At 49.7% G+C, this 27,827-nt stretch overlaps 1 protein-coding gene across 1 annotated transcript in view; it reads right to left on the bottom strand.

Moving 5' to 3' along the window:
• Window positions 1–10,325: 10,325 nt before the first annotated feature.
• STX6 (syntaxin 6) overlaps window positions 10,326–27,827 on the bottom strand; it is a 44,233-nt gene continuing 26,731 nt past the window's right edge. Inside the window, exons 4-8 of the mRNA XM_032862711.1 lie at window positions 24,096–24,158; window positions 20,317–20,442; window positions 18,983–19,089; window positions 14,839–14,933; window positions 10,326–10,573 (exon numbers count right to left, since the gene is read on the bottom strand). Of these exons, the coding sequence (XP_032718602.1) occupies window positions 10,497–10,573; window positions 14,839–14,933; window positions 18,983–19,089; window positions 20,317–20,442; window positions 24,096–24,158 (468 nt within the window). The 3' untranslated portion in view covers window positions 10,326–10,496. The remainder of the gene's footprint in view (window positions 10,574–14,838; window positions 14,934–18,982; window positions 19,090–20,316; window positions 20,443–24,095; window positions 24,159–27,827) is intronic.

Raw genomic sequence — 27,827 nt, 5'->3', positions numbered from 1 at the left:
CTCACGGCCTCTCTCGCGTACCTCCCGCTCTTCCGCCGTGGTCCCTGGTCCCCGTGCTGTCCCTCCTGGCCTCGTTGGGGGTCCGGGCGGGAGACGGGGCTCCAGGCGCAATGCCCTGCCTGGCGCGGGCTCGCTTAGAGCTGCAGGGTGACTGCAGCTGGAAGTTTGCTGAGGCTGGGGGCGTCTGTGTGTGTGTGTGTGTTTGGGGGGGGTTACCCGCCCCCAGCCATCAACACACGCAGGACACCTTACTGGGCACTGGAGGCCAGGTAGAGGCTGGTTCCCCCTTTGCCCTCAAGGGACGCAGGGCTGGGGGGGGTTGGGGAGGGGGGTGGAGGGCCCAGGGGACCGCATGGTGACCGCTTGGCTGGAGCTGGTGGGTGGGATGGGACCAGAAACCAGGTGACTCAGGACCCGCAAGCTTGGTGGGGGCGCTGGGAGGGAGGGAGCAGGAATGGCGACCGGTGCGTGCAGTGTCCCCAGTCTCAGGCAAGACAGAGAAACCGTAGGCAAAGCTCGATTTTTGGAAGTCAAGGCTAATTCAAGGGCGTGCAGTCCCTACGCCATCTCCCAGACTGCTCTGTCTGCTCCTCAGATACTCCAGAGCTCTGCTGGGGACATCAGGATTCAATTCTGAGTCCTTCCAGCAGCTCTTCGAGGGAGGGAATACTTATCTCCGGGTTACAAACTAGGGGCCTAAGATCCAGGTTAAATTACTTATCCAAGCTCACACTGCAAACTAATGGATGTTGGATTTGAACTCAGCCCTCTGCGACTCCCAGCCTTCATGCGTCCTCCCTCCTGGGACCTTGTGGGGCTCACGTTGTCCCGAGGCCCTCCAGCACCCCTCCTCGCCCTCACAGACGGCCCCGGCACCTGGCTGGGCCCACCCCATCGCTGACCTTCACCAGGGCCGGGCTGAGGGGTTCGCTTCAGCTTTTCTTCAGGGAACTGGCATTGGCGCACCCACCTTTCCACAGGGGAACAGATCGCTTTTCAGAACAGTGTTTCTGAGATGCAGGTATAACCCACTCATGGGTCACAAAATTGGTCAAGACCAACATTTACAAGAACATCAGTGCTTTGCACAAGCAAGTGTAGGTTTTGTTTGGGAACTGCCTCTGCCAGGGATGGGGGTGTCCTGAGTTGTAATTTAAAGGGTCGTTAAGACCATGTTCCAGAGGACTCGAAAAACATGCCCTCAGGGCTAAGCCTGGGGAGGCTGCCCCCGCCCTCTGATACTCCACACTCCACACGTGAAACTCTTTGGGGGCGGGCTACCTCAAGAGGCTGCAGAAACAAACCTTCCTGGACTGAGTGTGCCTGGCCCCCAGAGGAAGAGGCATCCTCGATCCTACATCCTGGTCGCCGAGAGGCCCAAGTGCCAGGGGCACGGTATGATGATGTGACTGGACTTCCCGCTCCTCCAGACTGGCCTCAGTGCGGTGGGATTTGCCCGTCGGTATGTATCGGCAGGAGCTCGGGCTGTTGGTGCCCTGATCTGGCCACACCCAGACCCATCACTCACCCACTTCGGGCTGCATATTCATGTGCCCTTGCTCACAATGGACTCCTCGGTAGCCTTCAGAAACGTCAGAGGTGCCTATCCTGGGAGGCACTCCAGGACACCTGCATGCTGACTTGGGCCCCCTTTCCTTAGCTCCCATATAATCAGGTACAAGCGCTCTTTATTGTGGCTCTTTTCAAATAGAATTTCTTGCTTATTCTCCACCAAACTCACCTGGCAACAACTGGACTTCACTGGTCTGTCTCCTTAACCCACTTCCCTCCCCAAGTCGCCAGGCTGGTTCTGGTGCTATTCAGAAGGCCCTGCTGTCACCTGATCCCCTTCCTCCCATCCCTCTCTCCCTCCCCAGCAACCTCTCTGAACTTTCCCTCCTTCCCATAGAGCCAGAGCACCTGCTTAGAAATGGCAATAGCCTTCCTTGGCAAGAAGCTCTGCCCAGCTTTCTCAGGCTGTGGGCTTGGCCAGGTCGGAGTCCTGGGCCCCGAGGAAGGGGCTGCCGGGGTTGGCTCCAAGTCTCTGCCCACGGAGCCAAGCTTCAACAGCTGTCCTGCCAGGCCTGGAGGACATCCGGGGCTCTCCTGTGGCTGCCTGGCTGCCCGCTGGGCCTGCCTTTGTCTTGTCCTTCTGCAATCTGGGCTCAGGCCCCGACTCACAGTGTGGGGCTGACATTAGGGGTCTGGCCAGGTGCCAGGTGCTGGGGAGAGGCCTGCCCTGCCCTTGGGATGCCCGTGTCCCCGGGGTGGAAACAGCCACAGCTGCAAAGAGACAAACCAGTGTGCCAAGGGCTACAATGGAAGCCCCAGGCAGGAGGCCCCGCTCCACCTGGTAAGCAGAGAGGCTTCCCAGAAGAGCCCGCCGTGGGCTCACCGGCCTGAGCTGTGGTGTTACCTCAGGAGCAAGGAATGCTGGCAGCCACGGGCGCTCACAGTGGCGTTCGGATGCCACAACGCTGCTTCTCCCCCCGGGTGCCTCCGATCGTGTCTCTAGGCTTTTCTGAGTTCATTAATGAGTTTGGCTCACTTACTTTTTGCACATTTCCAGCCAGATAAGAGCTCTGAAACATTTTATCAGCAAGGCTAACCTGCTTGAGGTCCTTGACGAGTAGACTTTGTGGACTGCACGACGGGCATGGTCAAGCCAGGGCACCCGGTGTTGGGGTCAAGCCAGGGCACCCGGTGTCCGGGTTTCAGCTCCAGTACTTCTAGTTCAGAGCTTTAACCCACCATGGACTCATACTACAGCTTTTTTGAGTCCTTGTCCTCGCCTCCACTTTACCTCTTCTCAGGTTAGAAAGACGCTTTCCCGAGATGCTTGCCTCCCCTCAGATCTGAATGGTGCCTTTTTTGTCTGAATGGAGGTTGGCCTCATAAGGGTCCGGTCAGACCTGGTTCTCATCCTGACTACCACTTCCTCTTGGAACCCTGGGGCAAATTCTTAATTGTTTCGTACCTTTTTTCAGGTATAAAGTGGGCCTTGACAGGTATTCCTTTGCGGGATTGTGGGAATTAAATGAAGACATAAATTTCACTCCTCACCACATCCCAGATGCCTTCTGCCAACCCATCAGATTCTCATCAAATGTTGGTTAGAATTTCAGCTGCTAATTCAATATAAAATTTGAGAAACTTTTTTCTAGAAGTTGATGATCCCTTCCCAGAGGGTGACCAATCCTTGTGTGGACCTCTGTGAAAGCAGATGGGACATGTCTGATGGTGTGGTGGGGAAAGGGAATGCCATCACAGAGGTCAGAAAGGTTGGATCTGGATTTCTCACATCCAAGCTTCTGGAACCCATCCCCTGCTGGGAGACAGGTTTGTGGGGATATCTGTGCTCAGACCCTGCCTGCATCTGCACTAAACGGAGGGGTCAATAATATTCTGTCATCAGTGTCACTTGGGGAAGTGTCACTTTACTGTTTCCAGACGAGTGACACCTCAGATGTGCCACGGATCAAGGTTTATGGATCTTAACTATGTTCTCTTGGATGGTGCAACATTATGGCAGCATGGTCTTCCCTTCCTAGGAGTTTAATTTTTGCCTCATGTCTTGTCTTGTATTTTCAGAATTTTACGTAAGATCTGTAGCCAGTGGGGACCTTTTGAAAGACAGCAAATCACTCTTTTGCTGCACAGCAGAGCCAACAGTGCAGTCAAGGTGCTGGTTGGTCCAGAGCCCTCAGCCTTGGGGGGGGGGGTGTTGCTTTTCCCTCTTGTCCACACCACAGTCCACATTTCCTCAGGCTGGGGTGGGGGATGAGTTGCTTTCATTAGGGGCACATATAACCATGTCTTCCCCCTAAATCCCATCCTCCTCAACTATTAACTAGAACTCTCAAAATAAGCCCTCCTTTCCCTAACAAGGCTGGTTATAGGTTGGTTTGCGTCAACCCTCCTCACTGTTACCTTTGGGGGAAGTCAAAAGACTCATGAAGCGCTGATGTCCCAATTTCTGTGCTCAGTGCTGGGGGCACGGTAAGTGGCTCTGCCTCTCATCAGCTGTGTGACCTTGAGAAATTACTTGTGTCCCAGTTTCGGCACCTGAGATGGTTATTAGATGAGGAAACCTCACTATTTCATGCAGCCGTTTTAAGTCTCTGCAGACAGAGAATACCTAGAACAGTGCCAGGCACACGGAAGGTGTTTGGTTAATAGGAGTGAGGATGATGATGACAGATGGAATGATGAAGGTCTGTGTCCTTAAGGCACTCATGTAGCCTCATGACCTTGTCCCCACACAGAACTGAAGGCAGGTTCTTTCAACTGCCAACTGGGATGGCCCATATTGTTGTTGGCCAACACTTCGGTGAGGGGGAAATAAGACTCAGGTCTTGCTTCTCTACTCCCCACACACTCCTTGTCCCAACTGAAACTGTGCTGTATGACATTTTGAATATACAGTATGGTTATTTGGGGGTTTCCTAATTCATGTGACTTGTCCAGCCAAGGAAATCACAATTTATAATTCAGACCTTCTAACAGCCACACACTTTCCCAGCTCCAGGCGTATGCATATGTCCGTGTTTATTAATGGGGGCAGAAGGGGGGCGCTCTGTGTAAGTATGAAAGGAAATAAAAACAGAGACAAAACCCAACAAAACAAAGACAAGAACAAACAAAACAACAGCCCAAGACAAAGGTCATGGTCTTTCCATTTCTCTTTTAATACTGAACAGTAGTATTCTTTGTACAGCTGTAACATGATTTCAAGAGCAGAAGTAAGAAACATTACTGATAGACTCCAGGGTGTAAAAATACCACTTTGAAAGACGGCTAGTTGAGATTTTTCTTACACAGTATTTTTAAAAAGTTTTCAAGTGTGTAGTGTCATCAGTTTGTTTAATGTCAGAATTACGCGCAAAGCTGCAGAAGAGGTTTTATTATGCAGGGATGGTTTACTGTAGCCTAAATTCCACAACGCAGTAGCAGTGATTCTGAAACTAGACTGGGCGTCAGAACCCACTTGGAGGGCTTGTGAACGCCCCAGAGCCTGTGATACAGCAGGGCCAGGGAGGGGTGCCTGAGAACCTGCATTTCTAGCAAGCTCCTGGGCGATGGCTGCTGAGGCTGGTCCCACACCGCACTTGGAGACCCGGCCTGTAGAAAAAGCAAAACGCATCTACCTGTGGTGAGGAGTGTCGACTGGCACCAGGACCACCGGGCTCTTCTCATGGGGACTAGCAGGGGAATGGGAGGCACCACCTGGAAGTCACCTGGGCATCTGCAATTCTAATCTTTGATCTCACTTCTTTAGTTTGTACCTTCTAGTTATTTAAAAATGAAACACTCTAGGTTATTTATCTTTCAAAAGAAGATTCCATGGTTTAATCTGGCTGAGTACTGCCAGGTATTACACATTTCATTTTTTCATTACACTAATTTCTGATTGCATATGAGCTAGTGAAAGTGTATTTTTCCACTTAAAAAAAAAACGAATCCAGAATCATTTACAGCTTCCTGTCTTTGGCCCTTTCCTGGTTTCCAGGCCACCCTCACCCGGGGCATTCTCCCAGCCTGGGTCAACCTAGAACGGAAGCACATCAAGCTTACAAGCAAGTTCCAGTAACTTATTCTACTGGGAGGCACGTGGCTGGCCTCTCCTCACCCCGCACGGATACTTTCTTTTCCCGAGGACTAGGACGTCTGCCTCTCCCAGGGCAGACTTCACCTACAGGGTTGCGATTTCCAGCCTGGAGCAGGGTCTCAGCTAAAACCCACTTTCTGCGGAGCAGAAAGAACAATGGTTAACGTGGTCTCAGCCCAGGGCTGACGGAAAGCCTGGCCTGTGTGGCGCGTCGGGCTGACACCGAGCTACACAACAAGGTCCAAGAGCTCAGCGAACAGTGAGGCTGGGGGTCTTATTTCTAACACCCCCTGGATAATCGAGTGGCTTCTGGGTTCAAGAACTCCTAACCTTAAAAAAAAAGAAAAGAAAAGAAAAGAAAAGGATAAAATACACTTTCTCACAGGTCCATGCCAAGCAGCCGGGCAGGTGACTGGGACAATCACCGTCTCAGCAGAGTTCCCGTCTACACAGCCTTGGGGAAGGGCATTTCTGGACAAAGGTCACATGGGAAGGAAAACAGCACCAACACATTAGCTTATATCGCAGGGAAACCAAGTTTTTCTTTCTTCCCCGCCTTGCCACAAACCTGTATGGGTAAAGAGACCAGAACTTAAGGAACTCCCGCCTACAGGTAGCCGGCAGCAACACGGCCCAGGCCCCGCCGGAGTTTTCAAAGCTTCAGTGTCTATCCAAAAGCAAAAAACATCAGATGGTTGGGGTGGGGGATGCGCCCGACCGGTCATTACCGGCCTACCTTGTTATGTCACCGAGGTCACTTGTCCCAAGCTGTGCACGAGCTCCCTGGTGCCTGAGTCCAGAACGCAGTGCAACAAACGATCCCCGTGTCCGTGTGGGGAGCCGTGCTGCGCTCGGCCTAAAACAAGACTCTGGCTGAGCCGAGTGGTCCAAGCCCTTCCAATGGCGCTGTCGGGGACGCTGACCCCAGAAGCCAGCCAGCCCGGGGTTCAGCCCTGCCGTGAGGGACCCGGCCCTGAGCCTTAAGAGCGGGAGCCTCGGAGGTTCATTGCACGTCTCTCCCAGTCTGTCTGAACGGCTGTTCTACGCAGAATTCTCTTGATTTTCTGGACCTGACACCTGACGGCAGCTTCAGAGTGTCACAGCAAGGGACCTCGGCGAGGCCGGTGTCCACGCTCCCCTACAGCCGACTGCTGCGGGCCTTGCAAGAGTAAGACCTTCTCCCTTGAAGCGCAGCGTGTCTGTGAAGGCGGGGTGGGGGTGGGGGGCGGTAAGGACAGGACAGGCTCGCCTGGCCACGCAGCTGTCCCCGCTCAGAAGCAGAGCTCTGGGAGAAGCCCGTGGCTGTGCCCCCGCCGGGCCGCTCACGGGGGCGCCGTCTTCCCGCCCGGACTGGTCGGAGGGGCTGGAGGTCTGCGAGCCCTCTGGTTTCACCTCTCTCTGCTCTTGGTGAAAAAAACATGCTTTTCAAAAATGTTATTCTTAAAAAAACAAACAAACAAACAAACAAAACAAAACCTGGGAGGGAAAGAAATGCCCGCGAGAGGAAGACAAAGGGGCGCGTCGCGCGCGCCGTGGCTTCCAACTTCCGCTCTCGGGCCGGCCCGCGGCAGTTCCGCTTCCGAGTTCGTCCCGCGGCGCGCGGTGAAGCCGGAGCCCGCCGAGCCTCAGAGCCGCTCCCGCGTGTCACGCCGGTCCCAGATCCTCAAACGCGGTGAATTCTCTAGAAAGGTAACGGTCTCACTTCATAGCCAGGGAAATTACCAAGAGAAAGATCTTGGCTCTGCCACCGTCGCTTACAGAAGGTACCGCACTTCGCAGAGACAGATTTCTGTTGCAGTCAGACTAGATTTCTCTTCACAGCCCCGAATCTCACGAGGTGAGAAGGAGTGGGAGTTGCCAAGCGGTTGGCTACCAGACCCATCAGTCTGTTTAACTCTGGCTGGAAGCGGAGGGAAATGGGCAAGCTCCCAAGTTTCCTCCCTTGGGCTCTGGCGTGAGGATCCTCGTGCGGCACACGCGCTGCGACTCCCAGCGGCCCCCCGCAGCGGGCACCGCGGAGCGCCGGGGCGCGCGGGCCGCACAAAGGCGAGATGGAACCTTGGGACTGAAAACGAAAGGTATTTTGGTTTTCCAGCTGGATCCCCACTCTGGCAAACTCTCTCGATGCCTCATTCCCCCCACCTGTCCCCCCAAATCAGCTGATTAGAAAAACCTTCTTCCAATAAACCGATAAATGTAAGCCGAGCTCTCTTGTATCCATCACATCCCGCCAGTTCCTTAGAAATGACATGTGTCGGGGCGCCGAGGCTGTGGGGAGAAGCCCGCACGCTACAGCATGTGCCTCTGAGCAGGGCAGAGGGTCACCGGGGTCTACTTCTCTCCCCGTTTTACAGGCACGGGGACCACGCAGGTGCCCCCCCAAAGCCCGGCAGTGTTAGGATCGCTGATGAAGAAACATTTATCCTCAAAAATCAACCTAAGCCCCTGGCTTGTTTCCTCGGGCTGCCCCGTTTGCATTATGAGCGGAGACGTCTGCAGCGATGCCCAGCTCGGGCACAACAGGGTCAGACCCAGGATCACTCTGGCGGGGCCGGAAGCTCTGCTGGGGCAGAGCCAACGCGGACGATCACGGTAAGGGGCTGCCCGTCCAAGAGCGGTTCCTGCGAGGTGCAGAGATGGGGCGCCCGCGGGGGAACGCAGGCACTGCTCGCATCTTGAAGTAAACTTTCTCCTCCTAAGGAACTCCCTGGCCAGCTTCAGCGGGAGTCTGGTCTACAATAGCCACTGCTCAGCAAACATTTGAAATTAAGTGAGGTCCTCGCGCCGATTCCAAATCTCTCCCGACATTTAGTAATTACCCGGGTCACAACACTTGGCCCGCCGACCTCAGGAAGCATCTTACCCATTAATGGCCAGGCATGCTCCCAACAGGCCCCAAGGACACCCGTGACAGTGGTGCGGGGCACAGTAAACCTGGTAATAGCAGGAGAAGAGCACGGCTTTTGGATGGCATGATCATACAGGTCATTAGGCTGCCGGCCGCCTCTTGAAGCGCGGAGTGTGGATTACAGTACTGAGACGAGGTCCCCATGTAGGGTGGACAAAGACCTGTTCATTTTAATGCAAATCTAAGGACCATCCCTGTTCTAAGTTTAGAGAAAACTATTTGAGTGAGTCTCAAAACTTGTAAAACAAATAATCTAGTAGCCTATGTCTGAAGCCCTTTGTAGTAATCTTGTGGTTTTTTTTGCTAATTTGAAAAAAATAACTTATTTATATATCAAATAGAGTGTAAACACCACCCTTATAGTTTTAAAAATCTGCTTTTAGCTTTCAGCAAGAGGCAGATTTCCTTACCTACCGTGATCCTAACTATGAGAAAATACCCTTCTTTAAAAAACTGTTACAAATATTTATTAAAAAGTGCAATTCATAAGTCAGCTGGGCAAGTACATCATTGCAAATCACAAAAAGGGGGGAAAAGCCCAAAGCAAATAAGCAAAAAAACCTCCAAGAAATACAGACAAAACATGAAAAAAGGGAAAAAGGAAAAAAAAAAAAAAGAATGTGCCGAGGAATGGGCCCCAATAAAATGAGGAAACAGGAAGTCAAAGCTAGAGCTCTATCCAGATGTTGCCGTGCTTTCCAAGTGCAGAAGGTGGTGGGGAGAGCGTGGCCTCTGCCGCCGGGCTCCGGGTCGGCTGGCGCTCTATACCAGTGACGGCATCGGGGAGGTAATAAAAATATCCTACAGAGGCCGGGACGCTGGAGGCGTTTAAGAAGTCATCGAAAGCTTGAAGTTTTAGCATCTCAGCAGTTTCAGCTACTAAAACTCAATTAAAGCATCCGTTCTTCAAATTTGAATTGGCTCAGTTATTTGAATGGGTAATAAAAAAAACTCAGTTGTCATCTCAGGGGGAAAAAAACCCCACCCAAGTTCACCTATTCCTAACCATTCCTCCCAGGTTAAGAGAAATCTGGTCCAGAACTAGCCTATTTGGTCATTATGGTTTCTGAGTGAGTGTCGCTGTACCCGCCAGTGTACTAACCGCCCCTCCCCCCCACGCAGAGTGCCACAGCAATGACCTGACCGGCTGCCAGACCGGCCCTGGGTCCAGACCGTCCAAGCGAGCGGCTGAGCTGCGCAGCAGCCGTGCAGGTAAGGGGCGTCGTAGAAACACAAGCAGCCCCAGGGTAGTGACACGATCTAGCAAGGCTCTGGGCTCCAGCATCCTCATCCACCCTCCCCTCAGCTGTGCAAACCCTGGGTCTCGCTGCCCCCTCCTCCCTTCGGTTCAGGCCACCAGCTGTCGGCACCCCCAAAGCCTTGTGCTTTCCATTCTTTTCCATTAGTTGTTTCTACCACAGAATAATGAGCCTGGAAAAGCAATTTTATCCCAGCACTTATCCCTGAAAAATGGACCACTGCATTTTCTGTCACAAACTGCTTCTGGGCCTTGTGTCCCCAAGAGCAACCAGCTCTGGGGGGGCCGCGGGGCCACTGCCGCCACGGGAGAGGAGACCGCCCGGGAGCCGGTGCGGCCAGCGGGGTCCCGGAGGGCACAGGCGTGCTGTCTGGGAGGGGGAAGGAGCGGCCAGAGATGGATGGAATGAGCAACAGCAAGCGCTAGTTGAGTCGCGAACTTTCCTGGATTCCTCAGAGTCTGTCCTGGGGGCCCGGGCCCCGGAGGCAAAGCAGCGGCGAGCCGTCCTCAGGACAGGCGGTGCCGGGCGCGCAGTCATCCGCCTCCTCTTCCCAGCGGCCCTGCCAGCGCCGGGGCAGTGCCGCTATCTCCGCGGCGGTGTCGCGAGGAGGAAGGTCAGTGCAGGCTGTGTTTTCCAGACAAGAGTGTGAGGAGACGGCAACGCGGGGCGCTGCTGCCCGCCTCCCCCGGGGTCCGTGCGCAGGAGCCGCGCGGGGCCGCCGTCACAGCACTAAGAAGAAGACCAGCACGACCAGCAGGACCACGAAGAGGACGGCGATGGCACACCACTGGCGCCGATCTGGAAGGCAGGACAGGAGGATTAGCGCTTGCGATGCTGCACTCCCCAGGGTATAGCCACAGGCAAGGCCCCGCGGCAGAGCGGGGACAGAAAGCACACGGGTGGGCACACAGAGGCTCCGGAGCCTGCCTGGGGGGCCTGCCCGCGTGTGCGTCCACAGCTCGGCCCGCCTCCTGAAAACGGGCCTCTAAGTGCGTGCTTCGCGTCTCAAGCCGTGAGTTAGACTCTGGCTCTCGCTTTGCTGCTGCTCGGGGGTACCGTGTCCGCGGAAAGCGGCTGGCATCAGCCTTACAGACCAAAGCCCATCTGCTTTCATCTCCCACCGAAGTGAAATCATTTCATTCAACAGGAATCATGTTCTTTGTTCAATGAGCACCAGGGGAGGGTGGACAGAGGACAGAAGCGCCTGCTGGTCACTTCAGGAAATGAGGTGCTGAGAAAGCAAACTCTGGGATCAAGAGTACGATCCACATTGCCCCACAGCCGGTCAGGAAAGGAGTAAGATCACTTCAACAACCGGCACAGCCTGCCTGACAATGAAAGCGGAATGTCTTCCCTGAAACATTCTGCCCTATTGACGCCTGAGGACAAGCACGGGAAGCTAAGTGGCTAGAGTCCAACTAAATGGCGAGAGCAAGGAGGCTCGAGGGGCAGGAGGGGGCAGGAGAGCCACGGGGAAGACCAAGGGGAGCCCCAGCTGCACCCACAACCCTGGGTGCGGGGCCCTCACACTGAGCTGCCTGGCCGGGCTCTGGTGAGTGTGAACACCAACAGCCTCACACACTCTGGGCCGGGAAGGGCCTGGGGCCCAAGATGCTGCCATTGCCAGGATGCCTCGTTCACTTATGCAGGTGTAGAAAGAACACACGGTCTTTCTGCAGACGAGTCCTGCATTTTCCACGAAGGGTCAGACTGAGAGAACAGGATTTCATAGGCCTATGAAAATGCAGTTCAACAGCTAGAAAAGATCACTCGGTTTAAACAGAAACATAAAGTCATACTGATTCATCAGAAGGTTATTGGAGAGCCTGCAGACTGTGGCACACCATAGTTATCAAGAATCACATTATACAAAGGTCTGAATCTAGGAAAACAACTTGCCAAACTTGCTACAAAGCATTGCTAAGTCCACAGACCGAACACTTAAATTATTTAAATGTCATGGAGAGCAGAATCTTAGAACCAGCCAACAGCCAGCCACCAAGTGGCAGTAAGCAAAGCAAGTATCATCTCAGTGCCAACCACCTTGTTCTACTTCAGACGTGCTACAAACTCACTAGTAAGTGTGATCAGGGCAAAGACCCCAAGTCTGTCGGTTCCTTACCTGACAGGGGCTAGTTGAATGGGCATGGGAGGCAGAATCAGCCTACTCAGAAAATATTTTTAATCTGTTTATCGCTTCACTGGCCAAGAAAACTTGAGTATCTAGCATTTTTTCATCTATTTAAAAATGTTATGATGTTTTAAAAACCCTCTCATTAAAATGATTAGTCAGTATTCCTCCAGGACAAAACAGTCAAGGTAACTGCTTCCTCACCACCCGTACCCCCCAGCTTCATACAGATCCCTGCACCGCTCCCCATCCTGCATCTCAAACCCAGATTCCCGATACTGAACCAGTTTTCCACTTTCTGGCTTTCCACCAGCCTCTACCCAATCCCAATCCCCTCCCACCCCCAATCATTTTCTCTTCCACAACTGCATTGAACCGGGGGTTTTCATCAAGAAGTTGGGTCACACGAGCCAGCACAACCCAGAACTCTGTTCCAAGCCACCTTCCTCTGTAGTGGAAAGCTGCTGCTGGATTAGCCTGAACCAGGAAAGCTCTGGGAGCCGTTACTCCAGCTGACTTCTCCCCAGAAGGGGTGAGTCCTAACCACAAAGGCTTCTGTGCTTTCAAGTGGAAAGCCTAACCAGCTTGACAAGTTCAAGACCTGCCTCAAAAAGTCAGAGAGGAACAAAGAGAACTCCAACGGTAGGGTTTTTTTTTTTCCCCCTTACAGAATATTTTCCTCCCCTAAAGAGAAAAGGTAACGGAATTTTGGAATGTGAGGGGAAGAAAACCTCCGTATCTACTCAAAAGAATAGACTTTCCTTGGGTCACTTGGAAAGGCAGGTGCGACATCTTGGCTTTCCTCGGCCATGGAGCAGCCAGCCACGGGGAGGGCAGCTGCCCTGTGCGTGCTCAGTGACCGCCTCGTTGAACGTCCGTGTGTCTTACTACACTTCAAGGACAGATGAAAATGTAGTCAACCTGCCCCAAAGTTTTGGAGAACAGAGACAAATATAAACTGCCTTGTTGTCAAACTGAAGCCAGCACCACCGTGCAGGAGGTCCCTGAGCAAGCTTTCTTTTGGGAGCAAGCAAAGATTAAAATGAAAACCCCAGGCGAGCTGTCCAAACTGAAGGGCCTTTCAGGCTGAATGCTCTGTTTTCTGGCTCTTTCTCTTAGACAAACATAATTGAAGTCCCCACTTTACTCCCCAAACTTTTCTTTCAGGATAAAGTAGAATTAAGCATAAACAAGGCTCAATGCTATTTATACACACTGAACGGCTTATCACAATGCAAGTACTTTTCTAAATTATTCATACCCGGAATGCTGTGAAACAAAGACACAGTGCATCTTTGTTCTTTGCTCTTCCCCAAACAAAACTGGTGCTGAAGTAGCTACTTGACTTTGTGACTAATACATACACTAGTAAGAGGTCTGGTGTTGCAACTGGTTATATAATAGTTCATTAACTTTTTTTTTTTTTAAGTAGAGGGGTGAAGGTGGGAGAGGAGAGAACACGGAGCAGTAAGGAAGGCAGCTTTGCGAACCTTTCTCTGAAGTTGTGTGAATGATGAACTAAGGGGGCGCCTGCTTCTGGCAATGACTTGCTAGAAGCATAAAGGTATTTGTCCCTGGAGAGAAAGAAAGAAGGAAGTCTGGCCACCAGCTTCCCTCTGTTTTGGCTCTAATAGGTCTTTTGCCCTGCAGGGCCATATTCCACCTGTCTAGGTATTTTTTTAAAACACAAACATTTGGTAAGTACTAATACACCGGAGACACTGTTAAACACTTGCAGATTAACTACTGTTACTTCATTTAATCTTCACAGTGATCTTGAGATGAAGGCATCAACCTATTATTTTACAGATAAGAAGCTGAGCCCCAGACGACTGTTCTATAACCTATGAGTTGAAGTGCTGGAAAGCAAATACACATTTGTATTTAAGTCTCAGTTCAAAAGTCCGAACTATCAGACCCCATAGCACAGACCTGAGGGGAGGAAACCCAAAGAAAGACGTGTCAAGAAAGCGGGGGGGTGGGGGAGATTCCGGTGGGGGAGCTGGGAGCTCTGGTTCAAAAACAGCCACATCAGCTCAAGGAGCAGCTCAGGTCCCCCCTTCACCAGGCCACTCCAGCCAACGAAAGAAGAAAGGAGATACTGGATTTTCTTTAATTTAAAATACACTATTTCTGGGATGCCTGGGTGGCTCAGTTGGTTTAGCATCTGCCTTCGGCTCAGGGCATGATCCTGGGGTCCTGGAATGGAGCCCCACGTTGGGCTCCCTGCTCAGCGGGGAGTCTGCTTCTCCCTCTGCCTCTCCCCCCTGCTCATGCTCTCCATCTCGTTCACTCGCTTTCTCTCAAATAAATAAAATCTTAAAAAAAGAATAAATAAAACATTATTTCTAATGTACTAGGGGAGGCAAGGGTTGTTACAATAAAAAAAAAAATAGAGTCATTGGAACATATATTCCTACACAGTGACTGATTTGAAAACTGTTATTTCTTCACCCCATCCTGCTGCAAAACCGATGGAGTTTTTCACTGTGGATTTAAATGAAAACCATTAAATTAGATCTGTAAGGCCCCCTTATTCTGAAATGGTAGGAGTTTCTCAATGAAAGTAAGTCAGTCCAGAAGAAAACAGTAACTGGCTTAATTACTTATAAGAGTAATTTTATAATAAGTTCCCTATTTTGGCAAGGAAATAGAAAAAATAAAATAAGAAAGGATTTTCTAAAGAGAGTTAATCTGCTAGGAGAAAAGCCACCCAACACCACCAGCCTCGTGCAGTGGGGGTGCGCAAAAACCACTTCTCAAGCCACAAGCAGCAGACAAGGCCTGTGCGAACTAGTCTTCCTTCTCCGACCGAAGAGCAGAACCAAAAGTGTCCCACAGAAGAGATCCGAAGGGGCATGCCTTTGAGAACCCTGTAGACGGTGTTTCTAGATTTCAGTAGGAATTCTTAAGCTTTAAATACCATACATACCACTGGTCATGTGAGATACTTTTGCAAGTTTCTTCATCACATTGTCCAGCCGAGACTGAGTGCTCTCCAACTCATGAGAAAAGTCATCCAGCATACTAGAAAGAGAAGCAGACCCAAAAGGGTAGCAGGTCAGCATAAAGGCTTGGCAATGCACTGGCCACGGAATTAAAACAGGATCTATGCCTCCGTTTTGGCAAACCTAAAACCAGGAACTTTGGGATTCAAGCCCCCAATCGATTATCCAAAATCCTTAGCACAAGATAGGTTTTTGAATTTGGGGGAATTAAAAAAAAAAGGTACTAAGTTGCACGTGCTGTGTATTAGCCAACAACCTCAAGCAGGGTCAGGGGCAGACCTCGTCACCAAACACGGTAATATCACCTCAGAGCAAACCATGAGGGATCATAGCTGCAGTCAGTTCAGGTCAGGTTCTTCGTAGTTGGAACTTGCTGGAAACTTTTTTTTAAAAGACTTCTTTTTTTAACACTCTCTCGACTTCATGATCGGAGATCAGGCAGCACGAACCAGACCGCAGAGTAACACAGACTCAGGGGCAAGGCAGCACATGCGGAGGAGGCTAAGCCTAGCCCAACAGGCAGGCTTTGCCACTTGCTCACCTCACTGCCCTGACAAGGCACCCCACTCTGGGACTGTTTTCGCATCCGTAAAATGGAGCAGCTTCCCTGCCAGGGTCTTGTGGGGACCAGGGCGTGACACAAAGCACTTTATGGCAGTGAGTTAAACACGCTTTAATCACATAACAATCTCCCTGACCGTGCTCTGTGCTTTGTCACAGAGCTGGGAGGCCCTGGGACTGACACTCCTGCAGGTGCGCCCTCCTCGTCTATACCCACGGAGGAGTCGGTGTTTGCCCGCTAAGAGAAGTGGCTCCAGGAAGCAAATACTACTGGCTGTCCAAGCTGCAGCTGGGAAAGAAAACACCAAACACTCTAACTCCAGCGGTGTTTCATAAATGACAAAACATTCCAGACTTTTCCAATCGGAGAAAGACAACTATCATGTGATCTCCCTGATATGAGGAAGTGGAGATGCCACATGGGGGATTTGGGGGGTAGGAAAAGAATAAATGAAACAAGATGGGATTGGGAGGGAGACAAACCATAAGAGAATCTTAATCTCACAAAACAAACTGAGGGTTGCTGGGGAGAGGGGGTGGGGTTATGGACACTGGGGAGGGTATGTGCTATGGTGGGTGCTGTGAAGTGTGTAAACCTGGCGATTCAAGACCTGTACCCCTGGGGCTAATCATACATTGTATGTTAATTTAAAAAAAAAAAAAACATTCCAGACTCTTCAACTTGGGGTGAACATGTGATTATTCCGAGTATGGAACCTAACACACCAATTAGTAGCAGAGGTCTTATTAAAAAGGCCTTATTACCCTAGGAGCATCAGTGGCAGCTAGAAATGACTGGGCTTGATCTGTGCCCACATGCAGTACCTGACTGCCCGCAGGACTCGGGACAACCAGCTCCTCATTAAGTCAATTATTAAATAAACTCCATGTTGACAACTAAATAAACAGATCTTTGTCCCTTACCTGAAATTTCAAATTAACACACTATTAGCTCATCTAAGATCCTGGTAGCATCTTGGCCTGCAGCTGCAGACCTATCCAGGCAGAGCCAAATACTGAAAAACAAGAGCCACCCTTGTATGCTGGCATGACTTTTCCTACTGAGGACAAAAAGGCCAGTCACCCAACCTCCAGCCTGAGGACACCCACTACACTAGGTTTCTAGCCCAGATCTGATTCGGTGCTGTCCGAAAGAAACAGACTGTAAGTCCGATATGCTATTTAGTATTTGCTAGTAGCCACATTTGAAACAAAAAGATGAAATTAATTTTAAAAATCTGTTTTTTTGGCTCATATATCCCAAATATTATCATTCCAACATGTAATTAATATTAAGAAAAATCAATCACAAGCTATGCTACTTTTTTTTCACAGAAGTCTTCAAAACTTGATGTGCCTTTATACTCAGGGCACATCTGTGTTCAGACTGGCCACATTTTATGTCATCACTGGCCACAGCTGCCAGTGGCCACCGTGCTGGAGGACAGAGGTCAAAATCCAAGATTCAGGGGCTTTCCTTTTAATTTACCTATTATTTTTACCAAAGTGAGACACAGTTTAAAGAGCTAAATAGCATGTTCAGGCTTTTTATAAAAAAACACGGCTGTTTCCAGTCCCCTTGGACAACTGCTGCTAACCCCTCCCACTATCCCCTGGGGTGCTTTCTCCATGCGTTCAAGTAACACACTCACACCAGAATCCTGTCCTACCAACACGACTCTAGAAAAGCTAGGGCTTAGCTCTGCGCCCACCTCCTTCCTCATCTCTGCATCCATCCCACCACTCACCCCCCTTCCTTCCAGTAGGACCTTGTCAGCACGTGATGAGCGCGCCCTTCACAGCTCACACTGCCAGGAGGCAGGAACTGTCTGCTCCTTGGCGCCCCCTGTGGCTGGCGGAGGATTCCGCTTTCTCTGGTCTGTTGAGTCCGTAGCCATTCATTTTCCTACTTTTCAGGACCTAAAATGTTATGGTTACTGTTTCTTATTTCATACCCTATGTCCCCACAGGTCTTATGACAGTTTTTTAAAAAGCTCCCTCTGCTAGTGCCTTAGTGGGCTGTTGGGAAGGAGCGACATCAAGGGTGTGTTTGGTGTTCAAGTCACCATCTTTAACTGAGTCTGCCAGGCTTCTCTACCATCTACTGAACCTCAAGGAGGAGTCAGGCAACTAGTCCTTCTCCACCCACAAACTGAAATTTTAGGGGAACAATGCATTTTAGAAATTCAGCACGCATGCCTAGACTCCCACTCTTACAGCTTCCCCCTGGTCTCCCTGCCTCCGGTCTGGCTCCACTGCCGTCTGTCATCCAGACCACAGCTAGATGGGTCTGCCCCAAATGTAAACCTGTCCATGGCATTAGTCCCAACATAACCTTCCTGGTTTCCCATCACCCTCAGGAGAGAAAGTTCTAACCTAACCCCTTCATGGGGCTTCAAAGGCCTCCCTGTCTTGACTTCTGCAACCTAACCCCTTCATGGGGCTTCAAAGGCCTCCCTGTCTTGACTTCTGCAACACCAGACCTTTCCATCCCATGCACTCTCTCACTCTCTAACCCCCGGGCGACCCTCCCCCACCCCTTCCCCAGTCACCTTCCACTCATCCTTCAGGTTCCAGTTCCAAACATTTTCTCCAGGACCTGGGCTAAGTCAGGTCTGCAGCTTGAGCTGAGAGAGGGCTCGTAAGGCACCACAAACTTCCCCCTTCCATCTCTGCGCCTCTTAATGACCTGCACCGTCTGCAGAATGTCTGTTCTGTGCAGTAACTGGTCAACTCTGACGGCAGACAGTCTCTTCTGTTCCCTCCTCTGTGGGTCCCCAGGACCTCCCAGCAGAACAGATACCAGTCTGAATTTCTGAAGAATGAATGTGTAAGGCTGAATTCAAGACTGGGATAGGAGAGGTTCTGCAATATCCTCGTAGACGGTCTTATTTTTTCAGAAAGAAATTTGTGGAATGAAAGCATTTAAGGATGCTTTTGGTGTCCTACTTCTGAGCACAGAAGGGGACTGTGCTGAAGGAAAAAACAAAGAAACTCAGCTATGTTTTCATCTGCTTTGTTTTTACTTTTTATTTTTGAGAGGGAATTTTTTTTATTAATCAAAGTTAAATTTAAAAACTTTTCTTCGTTAAGTTAAAGTTTAAGATGTTTGACAGAGGAGGAGAGTCACAGGATGACAGAGGGAAGTCAGCTCCTGTCCTATCCTCTTCAGGACCCAAATCTCCAGGGAGGTTACACAGCCATATCCGTCTCGTGTTCCCATCCGTCACAACACTCTGAGAATCCGCTCAGAGGAAGCTGTATCTGCTTTTGCAGGGTGTAAAAATCATCATGAAAATAACTTTGCCCAAACCCTGTTGAAAATTTTATCTGATAAATGTGCTTCTTTGGGGGAGGCTAGTCTGGAAGACAGAGTAAAGATGCAGCTAGATAATTAAAACAGCTTTTGGGTTTACTAGCCATGTAACTGTCAGGCTTTTTAGGGGTCTCCTAAGACGGCTCTGCCCCTCCATTCCACTGCAGCGAGAGGGGCCGTGTCACACTCACACGGCCTGCTCCTCCAGCTCCCCTCCGATGCGCTGGGACATGTTCTTCAGCACCCCGATGCTGCCAGAGACCAGCTCCAACTGCTCATCCTGCTGTTCCACGATCAACTGGTGCCAGAGAAATAGGAAATAAGCAATTAAAATCCATCTTACCTGGTTCCAAGCCCAGTACTCTAGCAGCTGCTAGCTTCTTTGCCAACTTGGGACAATTCTCATTCAGAAGCAAAGCCCAGAAATCGAAGGGCCAGACCATCGCCTCTGAGAACACGCTGCTCAAAAGGCTGGGTTGTCAAGCTACTGATACTTCCTGCTGATCCAACTTGTGAGCAGTCAGCAGGCCCGGAAACCACCAAGAGCGAGTTACTCTGGTTGGCTCAAGTCTGATGCAGGCATAAGCCAGGGTCAGAAGCACCTGTGCAGTGACCACTGAGACATGGGATGCTGGGGAGAGGAAGCCCACTGCCAGGGTCAGGGTCTCAACCACAACAGACTACCTCAGCCTGACTACAAGAGAGAGGCTGGCTAATCTGTGAATGCAGGAGAACTGAATACACAGTCCTTTCCCTCCTCCACAAGGACAAACTAGGGAAGCCCCGTGGCAGTAAGCTGCGTCAAGGACAACCACTGAGTTGTGGTGTAGCCTCCTCATTTTTTATTAAAAAAAATCTGCTTGATTAATAGCAGTTTAAGTAGACAACTGGTTACACAGACACGCTAAAGGAAAAAGAACACACAAACATAGGTGTATAGGTAAAGCGTAATATTTAAGAATGAGTAGCTTCAATGGATAATCCTCAAATCCCCAGATACATTATTATCAGCTTCCTTTTTAAACCACAACACAAATCAAAAGCCACGATGTAAACATAATCAACCTTCCTTTCCTTCTATCCTATAACCTCCACCAACGCAATCTATTTCTACACGTAATAATTTCTACACAACAATAATTTGCAATGAAAAAACAAGGACTCAGTTTTTCTAAAAGTGCCTTTGTTGAGATGAACAAAAAACTGAGCATACGAGTGGAGGCGGGGGAAGAGGCTGCTGGGGTGCTTTCTGTGTTCTTGTTTTTGTTTTTAAGTCAGTGGCCTTGTCTGTAGGTTTGGGTGTCTGGTCTGCCTTCCCGAAGAGATCTAATCAAGCTCGGTTCTCTTGAAAAGGTCATGCTCTGAAGGAGGTTTTAAAAACCCTTCATCTACAAAACCGCTGTGCACGTGGACACAGGCAGCTGCAGGGCGAGCGCGGTCCCCCTGACTGGCACTGGTCACAAAGCCCCCAGGCTGGGGGGACAGAGGGGAGTGCCCCGCCCCCCGCCCTCGGCTTCTTGGGTACCTGTTGCTGCGCCTGCTGCTCCTCGATGAAATGGGAGTTGGCTAACTGGAGCTCGCGATCGAGGCGCCCGTATTTGTCTGTTGTTCCCGTGCTCCAGTTCTGGCCACCACTGTCCCCGAGGAGTGCCTGCGAGAGCGGAACAGGGGGCAGCCGGGGCAGGGGAAATAAGCCATTGCTTTCTGAACCAACGCTCTGGCACAGGGACTCCACAAGTTCACACGCTGCTCACGGCGCACTTTCCGCCGGGTCGGCCCTTGTGCAGTGGTGTGGGCTGCTGCCTGCGTGGCGCAATCTCAGGAATGCCAGGAAGGGCACCCGCTGCCTCCCAGCTCTCCCAGGGCGACTCAGAAATGCGCTTTGTCCCGTGCAAACACGGATAAAGATCAACGTAAAATCAACAAACACCCATCTGTATACCGCTTTACGATCTAAAAGCACTTGGTCTCTTCAGGCCAGCTCTAAATTTTTTTTTTTTAAGATTTTATTTTTTATTTGACAGATCACAAGTAGGCAGAGAGGCAGGCAGAGAGAAAGGAAGGGAATCAGGTTCCCTGCTGAGCAGAGAGCCTGACCTCAGGACTGGATCCCAGGACCCTGGGATCATGACCTGAGCTGAAGGCAGAGGCTTAACCCACTGAGCCACCCAGGCGCCCCCAGGCCAGCTCTCCTAGCACCCTCGGAGGTTCATCAGAGACCCAGAGGTTCTAATCTGACTCCACAGGTCAAGAGCCCTTTTCATTCAAGTATAAGCCGGGAAAGTTTCTGCATTTCTTTGGAAGGAGGTGGGAAGAGCCCCCTGGAATGACGAGCCAAGTCACAGCCCCTCACGTACCAGAAGGTGCCAGAACCACCAATGTCTGTTCACCTGAACCCATGAGTCAATCCCAGTGCCCGTCGGCTGGACTAAAAGGCTGCAGGCGTCCCACACAGGAGCCGGGGCTGCGTCGGAGGCAGGCGGGGCCGCAAACGAGCACCTGGCCCTCACGACCCAAGCAAGCGCGGGTTCCCACGTCAGAGCTCTTCCCTAGAGTCAGGTTTCCCACTATGAATTCAAGGAAGCTTGCAGCCAGAACAGGATAAGTCTGGAAAAAGGATAAGTCTCTCTTACATGAAGAGGCCGGCCGGGAATGTGAGAGCTCATTCTCGGTAGCGGGCTCTGATCGGGAGCCCCTCGAGCCCGTCTGACCAGGTGGTCAAGGTCACGCTCCCGCCAGCCCTGCACAGAGAACCAGAGACGCTGCTGCTACAACTCTTCTTCCATGTGGAGGCGCCGGGTCTTCTTAGCAGGTACTTCTAATCCCTGGAACTGTCAAAGGCCTCACGGGTTACTCGGTTTTCTGTCTGCAAAGCTCTTCAACAGCCCCGCGATACTGACACGGACCTCCTGGTCTGACATTCGGAGGTGACTTCAGTCAAATAGCCACACTTCAGGGTCGGGTTCGGCAAAGCTCAGGACGCAGAGCCCAAGTTCTGAGGGAGTTCGGAGAGCTGCCAGCAGCCTAGGGCCTCAGTCCAGCCAAGAAGCTGGATGGGGACTGTCTCTGGCATAAAGCAGACCCGAGGCCTTTTGTAGATGGCTCTGCCCAACCTGATCACCAGGCTGTCAAGTTTAAAAGATCCTGCTCATTCCGTGGCAGAGACTCTAAGAATCTCTGTGGAGGACACAGAGGCCTAGTGACCATGTTTTCAAGGTCACAAAGTCTATGTACAGTGCATCACGAGGCTACCCACAGAGAACTGGGGGTTCTACCAGCCTTGTGCGCTCCTGGGGTCATAGTCGGGGCTCTTCTTTCTAGTCTATCTGTGGTCTGCACTTAGGCGGACATAGGTCACGCCGGTAAGAGCTATCTATGCTTTACCGTGAAACAGACTAGGCGTTACCAGTCTGACTTCGGGAATCTATCTTCATAGAATGAGGAGGGAGAGGGCCTGGGTGCAGGTGCCAGAGCGGAAAGTCCTGGCGTAGCAGAGGCTGGAGCACAGGGCCTCGTCCTGGCACGGAGCAGCGAGGCCGACTTGGCCTGCTTGCATGGGACACAGAAAACTGGCCCTGCCATTCCCTGGGAATCTGTCCTTTCACTCCACGCCAAAAACAAAATCCCAAGCCATACTCAGAGAGGCAGGGTGTAAGTACATTTTTTATTTATGGTAGTTCAACTTTCACGATCTGGAGAATAAAACAACTCAAGTTCAGCGTGACTGAGGCCTGGTGTTCCCCATGTCACTGTCACAACTGCTTTGAGAGTAGACACGAGAAGGGAGCTGCTGGCCGTGTCCATGCCCTCTCTCCTTTCAAGAGTTAATGCCCAAGGGGCACCTGGGTGGCTTAGTGGATTAAGCCTCTGCCTTCGGCTCAGGTCATGATCTCAGGATCCTGGGACTGAGCCCCACATCGGGCTCTCCACTCGGCGGGGAGCCTGCTTTCCCCTCTCTCTGCCTGCCTCTCTGCCTACTTGTGATCTCTGTCTGTCAAATAAATAAATAAAATCTTTAAAAAAGAAAAAAAAAAGTTAGTGCCTGATACGCTGGGGCAGCGCCTGGGTTTCCCCCGCTGCAATGCTGAGAGGAAGGGAGGGAGACAGGAAGGAAAAACCCCAACAGTGATTTGAAGAATGAAATGCAGGGAAAGGAAACAGGAAAACTAAGTAGGTGACATCCTGAGAGCCCCTCCCTTTCTTTGATCTCTTACTTGTTTTCGGATGCGATGGGTCAACACCTGCAGGTCTGAATTAAGGATGAACTGATTCCTCGTTAAGAACGATGAGCTGTTTCTTAATAGTCTATTAAAAGGGTTATCAGTAACTTGATGGAGTCTGAACAGACCTTAGTTAAATCTAAATTTTAGGCAACTGTTGTGTTTTTTTTTAAAAGCATTTTTATCAGTCAGAAGGGAATTTCTATCCAAAGTGTCTAATTTTAAAAAGATACTTAAGGGGCGCCTGGGTGGCTTACTCAGTTAAGCATCCGACTCTTGGATTCGGCTCAGGTCACGATCTCAGAGTCCTGGGATCGAGGCCCACATTAGGCTCCCTGCTCAGCAGGGAACCTGCTCCTCCCTCTGCCTCCGTCTCTCCACCCTGCTCACGTTCTCTGTCTCTCTCTAAAATAAATAAAATCTTTTTTAAAAAATTTAAAAATTAAAAAAAATTTTAAAAAGACACTTAAATTCAAGAACTGGTCTCCTGTAGCTTTTATTTTTGATATGACATTATCTGCCCTGGGGTTTCTAAAATCAGGTTTCATAATTTATCTGTAATAACTAACAAAAACTGGACCTCACCTTTAAAAAGTACTTAAAACAATGAAAGGTCTCATTTAACACAAACTGAAGGTGCCGTCAATGTCTTTACATAAAATTTCACTCGGTAGATGTTTAGTAAGTTCTATGGGCAATGGAACAGCAGCTAGAGATTTAAAACCAGCTCATGACATAACTGCCCCTCACTGCTTGGGGTCCAGCAGAGAAAAAGGAGACAAGCAATCAGAGCACTTTCTAGAGAGAATGGCTGTGTGTAAGGCCTATGGGGAGAAGCAGAGGGAGCTATGGGGGCCCAGACGGGAGAAGCAGAGGGTGTGAGGGAGAGAGGGAGGGAAACAACACCGTGGCACTGGGGCAAGCTGACCAGACTTTTACAACACCTGCCAGCCTCACGCCAGACTCAGCACGTACAGGTCTTCTGTGTGAACACACGGTACATAGACGTCAGCATTTTTCAATTCCAAATATCTAACCATGCTATTTTCTTTGGTTGATACTGTGTGTTCAGAAGTTTACTCACCTGTCTATTTTTTCGTTCTGCTAATGCCTGCACAGATGAAGCCGACATCTGATCCTTCATGTCCTAATGAGACGAGGAGACGTGAAAATAAAATCTTGGTTAACGTTTTATAGGCTAACAAAATACACATAGATTATTATGAATTTTTTTAAACAAAAAGACAACATTCTTTAGCTTCTAAGTCTCAGAAACAAAGGAAATAGAGAAACTCACATTCCTGGACACTGAACTCAAACAGCAAGAAAGAGGAAGGGAACTCCTATTTCCTGGGTACCTGCCAGAGGCTGCAACACCGTTGTACACTTACACACGTTGTCACTGAATTTTCACAATGACCCTGTGAAGCTGCTATTATTTCCATTTTACAGGTAAGAAGACTTAGATCTAAAAAGGCTAAGGTATTTTCTTAAGGTCACACAGTCAGTAAATGGCAATCCTGGGGCACAAACACAGAAGTCTGTGTTCAAGGGCTAGCTTCTTCACAAACAGAATACATGTAAAAACCACACACTTTAGGATCAAGTCTTTTTACCATTAAACATCAGAGGACACTTTCTAGTATTCTTACTTTATTTATTTCTGAGTTGGATTCATGTGCAGTATAGACTCCCCTCCCTTCCCCTCCTCCCTCCCTTCCTTCTTTCCTCCCATAATCTCCACACCCAAGGCTCATACTCACAATCCCAAGAATAAAAGTCATATGCTTTACAGACTGGGGCAGCCAGGCACCCCCAGTATAGACTATTTCTAACACAAGAGTGGATTTCTAGAGCAGTACCAAAAAATAATCTTGTATGGAAAGAAATGAATGGACCCATTACTTAACCTGAAGCAAAACACTTTATTAAATATGAACCCTTTTCCTTATATTTAACCCCAACCCAATATACTTTAAAATGATTAGAACTGAATACATGATTACTGTAATACAACTTTTCTTTGGAAAAAAAAAAGAAAGGCTGCCAAAATGCTTTATAATTTTCTGTTGGCAAGTAGGCTATTTTATAGATGCAAATGTTGGGTATTAGGCTCTTAGAAACTTCTTCCAAGACCCGTGACAGGTGAACAGCAGATCGAACAGTGCCAGTTTTCGTGATTCCTACTGTGGTGAGTCTGAGTCACGACCACCTTGCTTCAGCTTTCCAAGCGCCCATTTCTACGTTTGGCAAATGCTCACGAAAGCCTACTACGCACCCACATGGTACCATGAGCAAGGGAAGGCGTCTGCCCACGCGGAGCGGGTACTGCGGTGGACAAGGGCAAACAGTAACCCACAGACACATCAACAAGGTGCTGGGAAGGAGGGAATAGACAAGGGCTGAACTGCATGGGTGATGGACACCACTTTAGAAGGCTGGGGGTTACACTGGAATGCAGATCTGAAGGGCAAGAATGAGCCAGCAACAGAAAGAGCTAAAGGCTGAGAATTCCAGGCAAAGGGAACAGCAAGTACAAAAGCCCAGAGGCAGGAGAAAGCTCAGTGCCTTTAGCTCTGGAGAAGGCAGGCCAGAAAGGCTGCAGGAGCCAACTGTGTGTTCAGGGGTGGGGGAAGAAGGGAAGGCTGGCCAAACATACGGGGGGCGGTGGGGCGGAGGCTTCAGGCGGCTTAGATTTCATCCTGAGGCAGGGGCTGGCAAACTTTATTTGTAAAGGAGTAGATATTAAGTGTTCAGTCCCTGTCACATACTCTTGTGTATTTTCTAATCATCCTTTAAAAAATGTAAAACTGTTATTACATGGATCGCAGGCCCTGTGCAAAGGCAATAGGAAGGCCTTAAGGCATTTTAAGCAGGGCCATGGAGTATTCTGGTTCATGTTTTTAGAAGCTCACTTTGGTGTTTCTGTAGAAAAAAGTGTTAATCAAGCAGAGCAAAGGTAGAGCGATCATTTTCCTATAACCTGTCGTGAAGTACCAGTGGTGCCCCAGGTAAGAAAGGCCGCCAGCCGAAGGCGCAAGCTCCCTGCGGTTGGGGGCCTTCAACAAGAGGGTGCCTGAGCCCTTGGAAATGACCCCGGGGTGGGCAGGGCATCTGAGGGTTGCTCTAAGGTCCAACTGACCCAGAAATAGGATTCTCTCCCTATTTCATTCATTCAAACTTCAAAAGACAAAAAATAAAAGCCCATCCACAGACACCGAGAAAAATATACTCAGTAAAAGAAAGTATTCATTGTAAAAACAAAGAAATAGATACTGGTATATATTTTTAAAATATATATATTTTTTAATTTATTTATTTGACAGAGTACACAAGTAGGCAGAGAGGCAGGCGGGGTGGGGGGTTGCCGCGGGGGTGGGGGGAGCGGGCCCCCTGCTGAGCAGAGCGCCCGATGCGGGGCTCAATCCCAGGACCCTGAGATCATGACCTGAGCTGAAGACAGAGGCTTAACCCACTGAGCCACCCAGGCGCCCTAGATACTGGTATATTTAAAACAAAGGGAATTCAGTTATACAAGCCAGAGTTCTTAAATGTGTGAGATTTGCTTGATTCAGTCACAGGAGGCAAAACGCAGGTCTCTTGGACGCCTGGGTGGCCCAGCTGGTTAAGTGTCGGACTCTTGGTTTTGGCTCAGGACATGATCTCAGGGTCATGACATTGAGGCCCAAGGGCTCTGCGCTCAGAGTCTGCTTGAGATTCTTTCCCTTCCTCTCCCTCTGCCACCCCCACCCCGCTTGCAACGGCACTCTCTCTCAAATAAATAAAATCTTCAAAAAAAGAAAAAATGCAGGTCCCTGGACCCCACCCAGATCTATTCAGGCAGACTCTAAAGTCAGCTAGCAAGTCCCTGGGTGAGTCTTAACGAAGTCAGAGCTGCTCTGGTCTAGATTCTAGAAGCCTAGAAGTGAGCCTGTCACCTAATAAGTATCTCCTAGACTGCATGCTCCCAATAACCAACTAGAGTTTAAGATGACATTCTGAATTAGTCAAATAATAACAACAGTACAATCCTATATGTATTACTAACTTTGCAGAGCAAATATCTGAAATGTTTATTGGCTTGGATAATAGATGCTTTAAAAATGCACTTAAGGGGCACCTGGGTGACTCAGTGGGTTAAAACCTCTGCCTTCGGCTCAGGTCATGATCCCAAGGTCCTGGGATCGAGCTCCGCATCGGGCTCTCTGCTCAGCAGGGAGCTTGCTTCCCTTCCTCTCTCTCTCTCTCTGCCTGCCTCTCTGCCTACTTGTGATCTCTCTGTCAAATAAATAAAATCTTTAAAAAAATAAAAAATAAAAAAATAAAAAAAATAAAAATGCACTTAATACATTTTATAAGCCTTTTTCCAAAACAATGAACATTATTTGCATAATGAAAATATCAACATATGTGTATGGAAAAAGTAACCAAAGTTCAAGTAAACTTTGAACTTCAGCTGTAGAATGTGTTTTTGCTGTTAGAAGTCAGGACAATAAGCAGGAATTGAAGACTGTAAAGGGGCAAAAGGAAGCTTCCGGGGGTGCCGGGACTTCTCTGGAATGCTTCGAGGTGCTATTTCCAAGGCTGGGATCAGTTTATAAACTCTTCACGCTGTGTACTTGGGATACATGTACTTTTCTCCATTGTTATACTTCAATCAAAATGGAAAACAAAACAAAACACTACTGTTCTTCAACAATGGCTGGAAGGTAAACTGGACTCTGAGAAAACTTGACATTTTGTATCAAGAGCTATGATATTTGTATTAAATATTCATGATCTTGACCTAGCAATTCCACTACTAGGATTTATTTTA

The sequence above is a fragment of the Lontra canadensis genome, unplaced genomic scaffold (genome assembly GCF_010015895.1).
Source record: "Lontra canadensis isolate GAN:19392208 unplaced genomic scaffold, GSC_riverotter_1.0 scaffold24, whole genome shotgun sequence".
In the NCBI taxonomy this organism is placed as follows: Eukaryota; Metazoa; Chordata; class Mammalia; order Carnivora; family Mustelidae; genus Lontra; species Lontra canadensis.
Note: the sequence above shows the minus strand (reverse complement) of the source record. Positions and strands in the feature narration are given on the sequence as shown.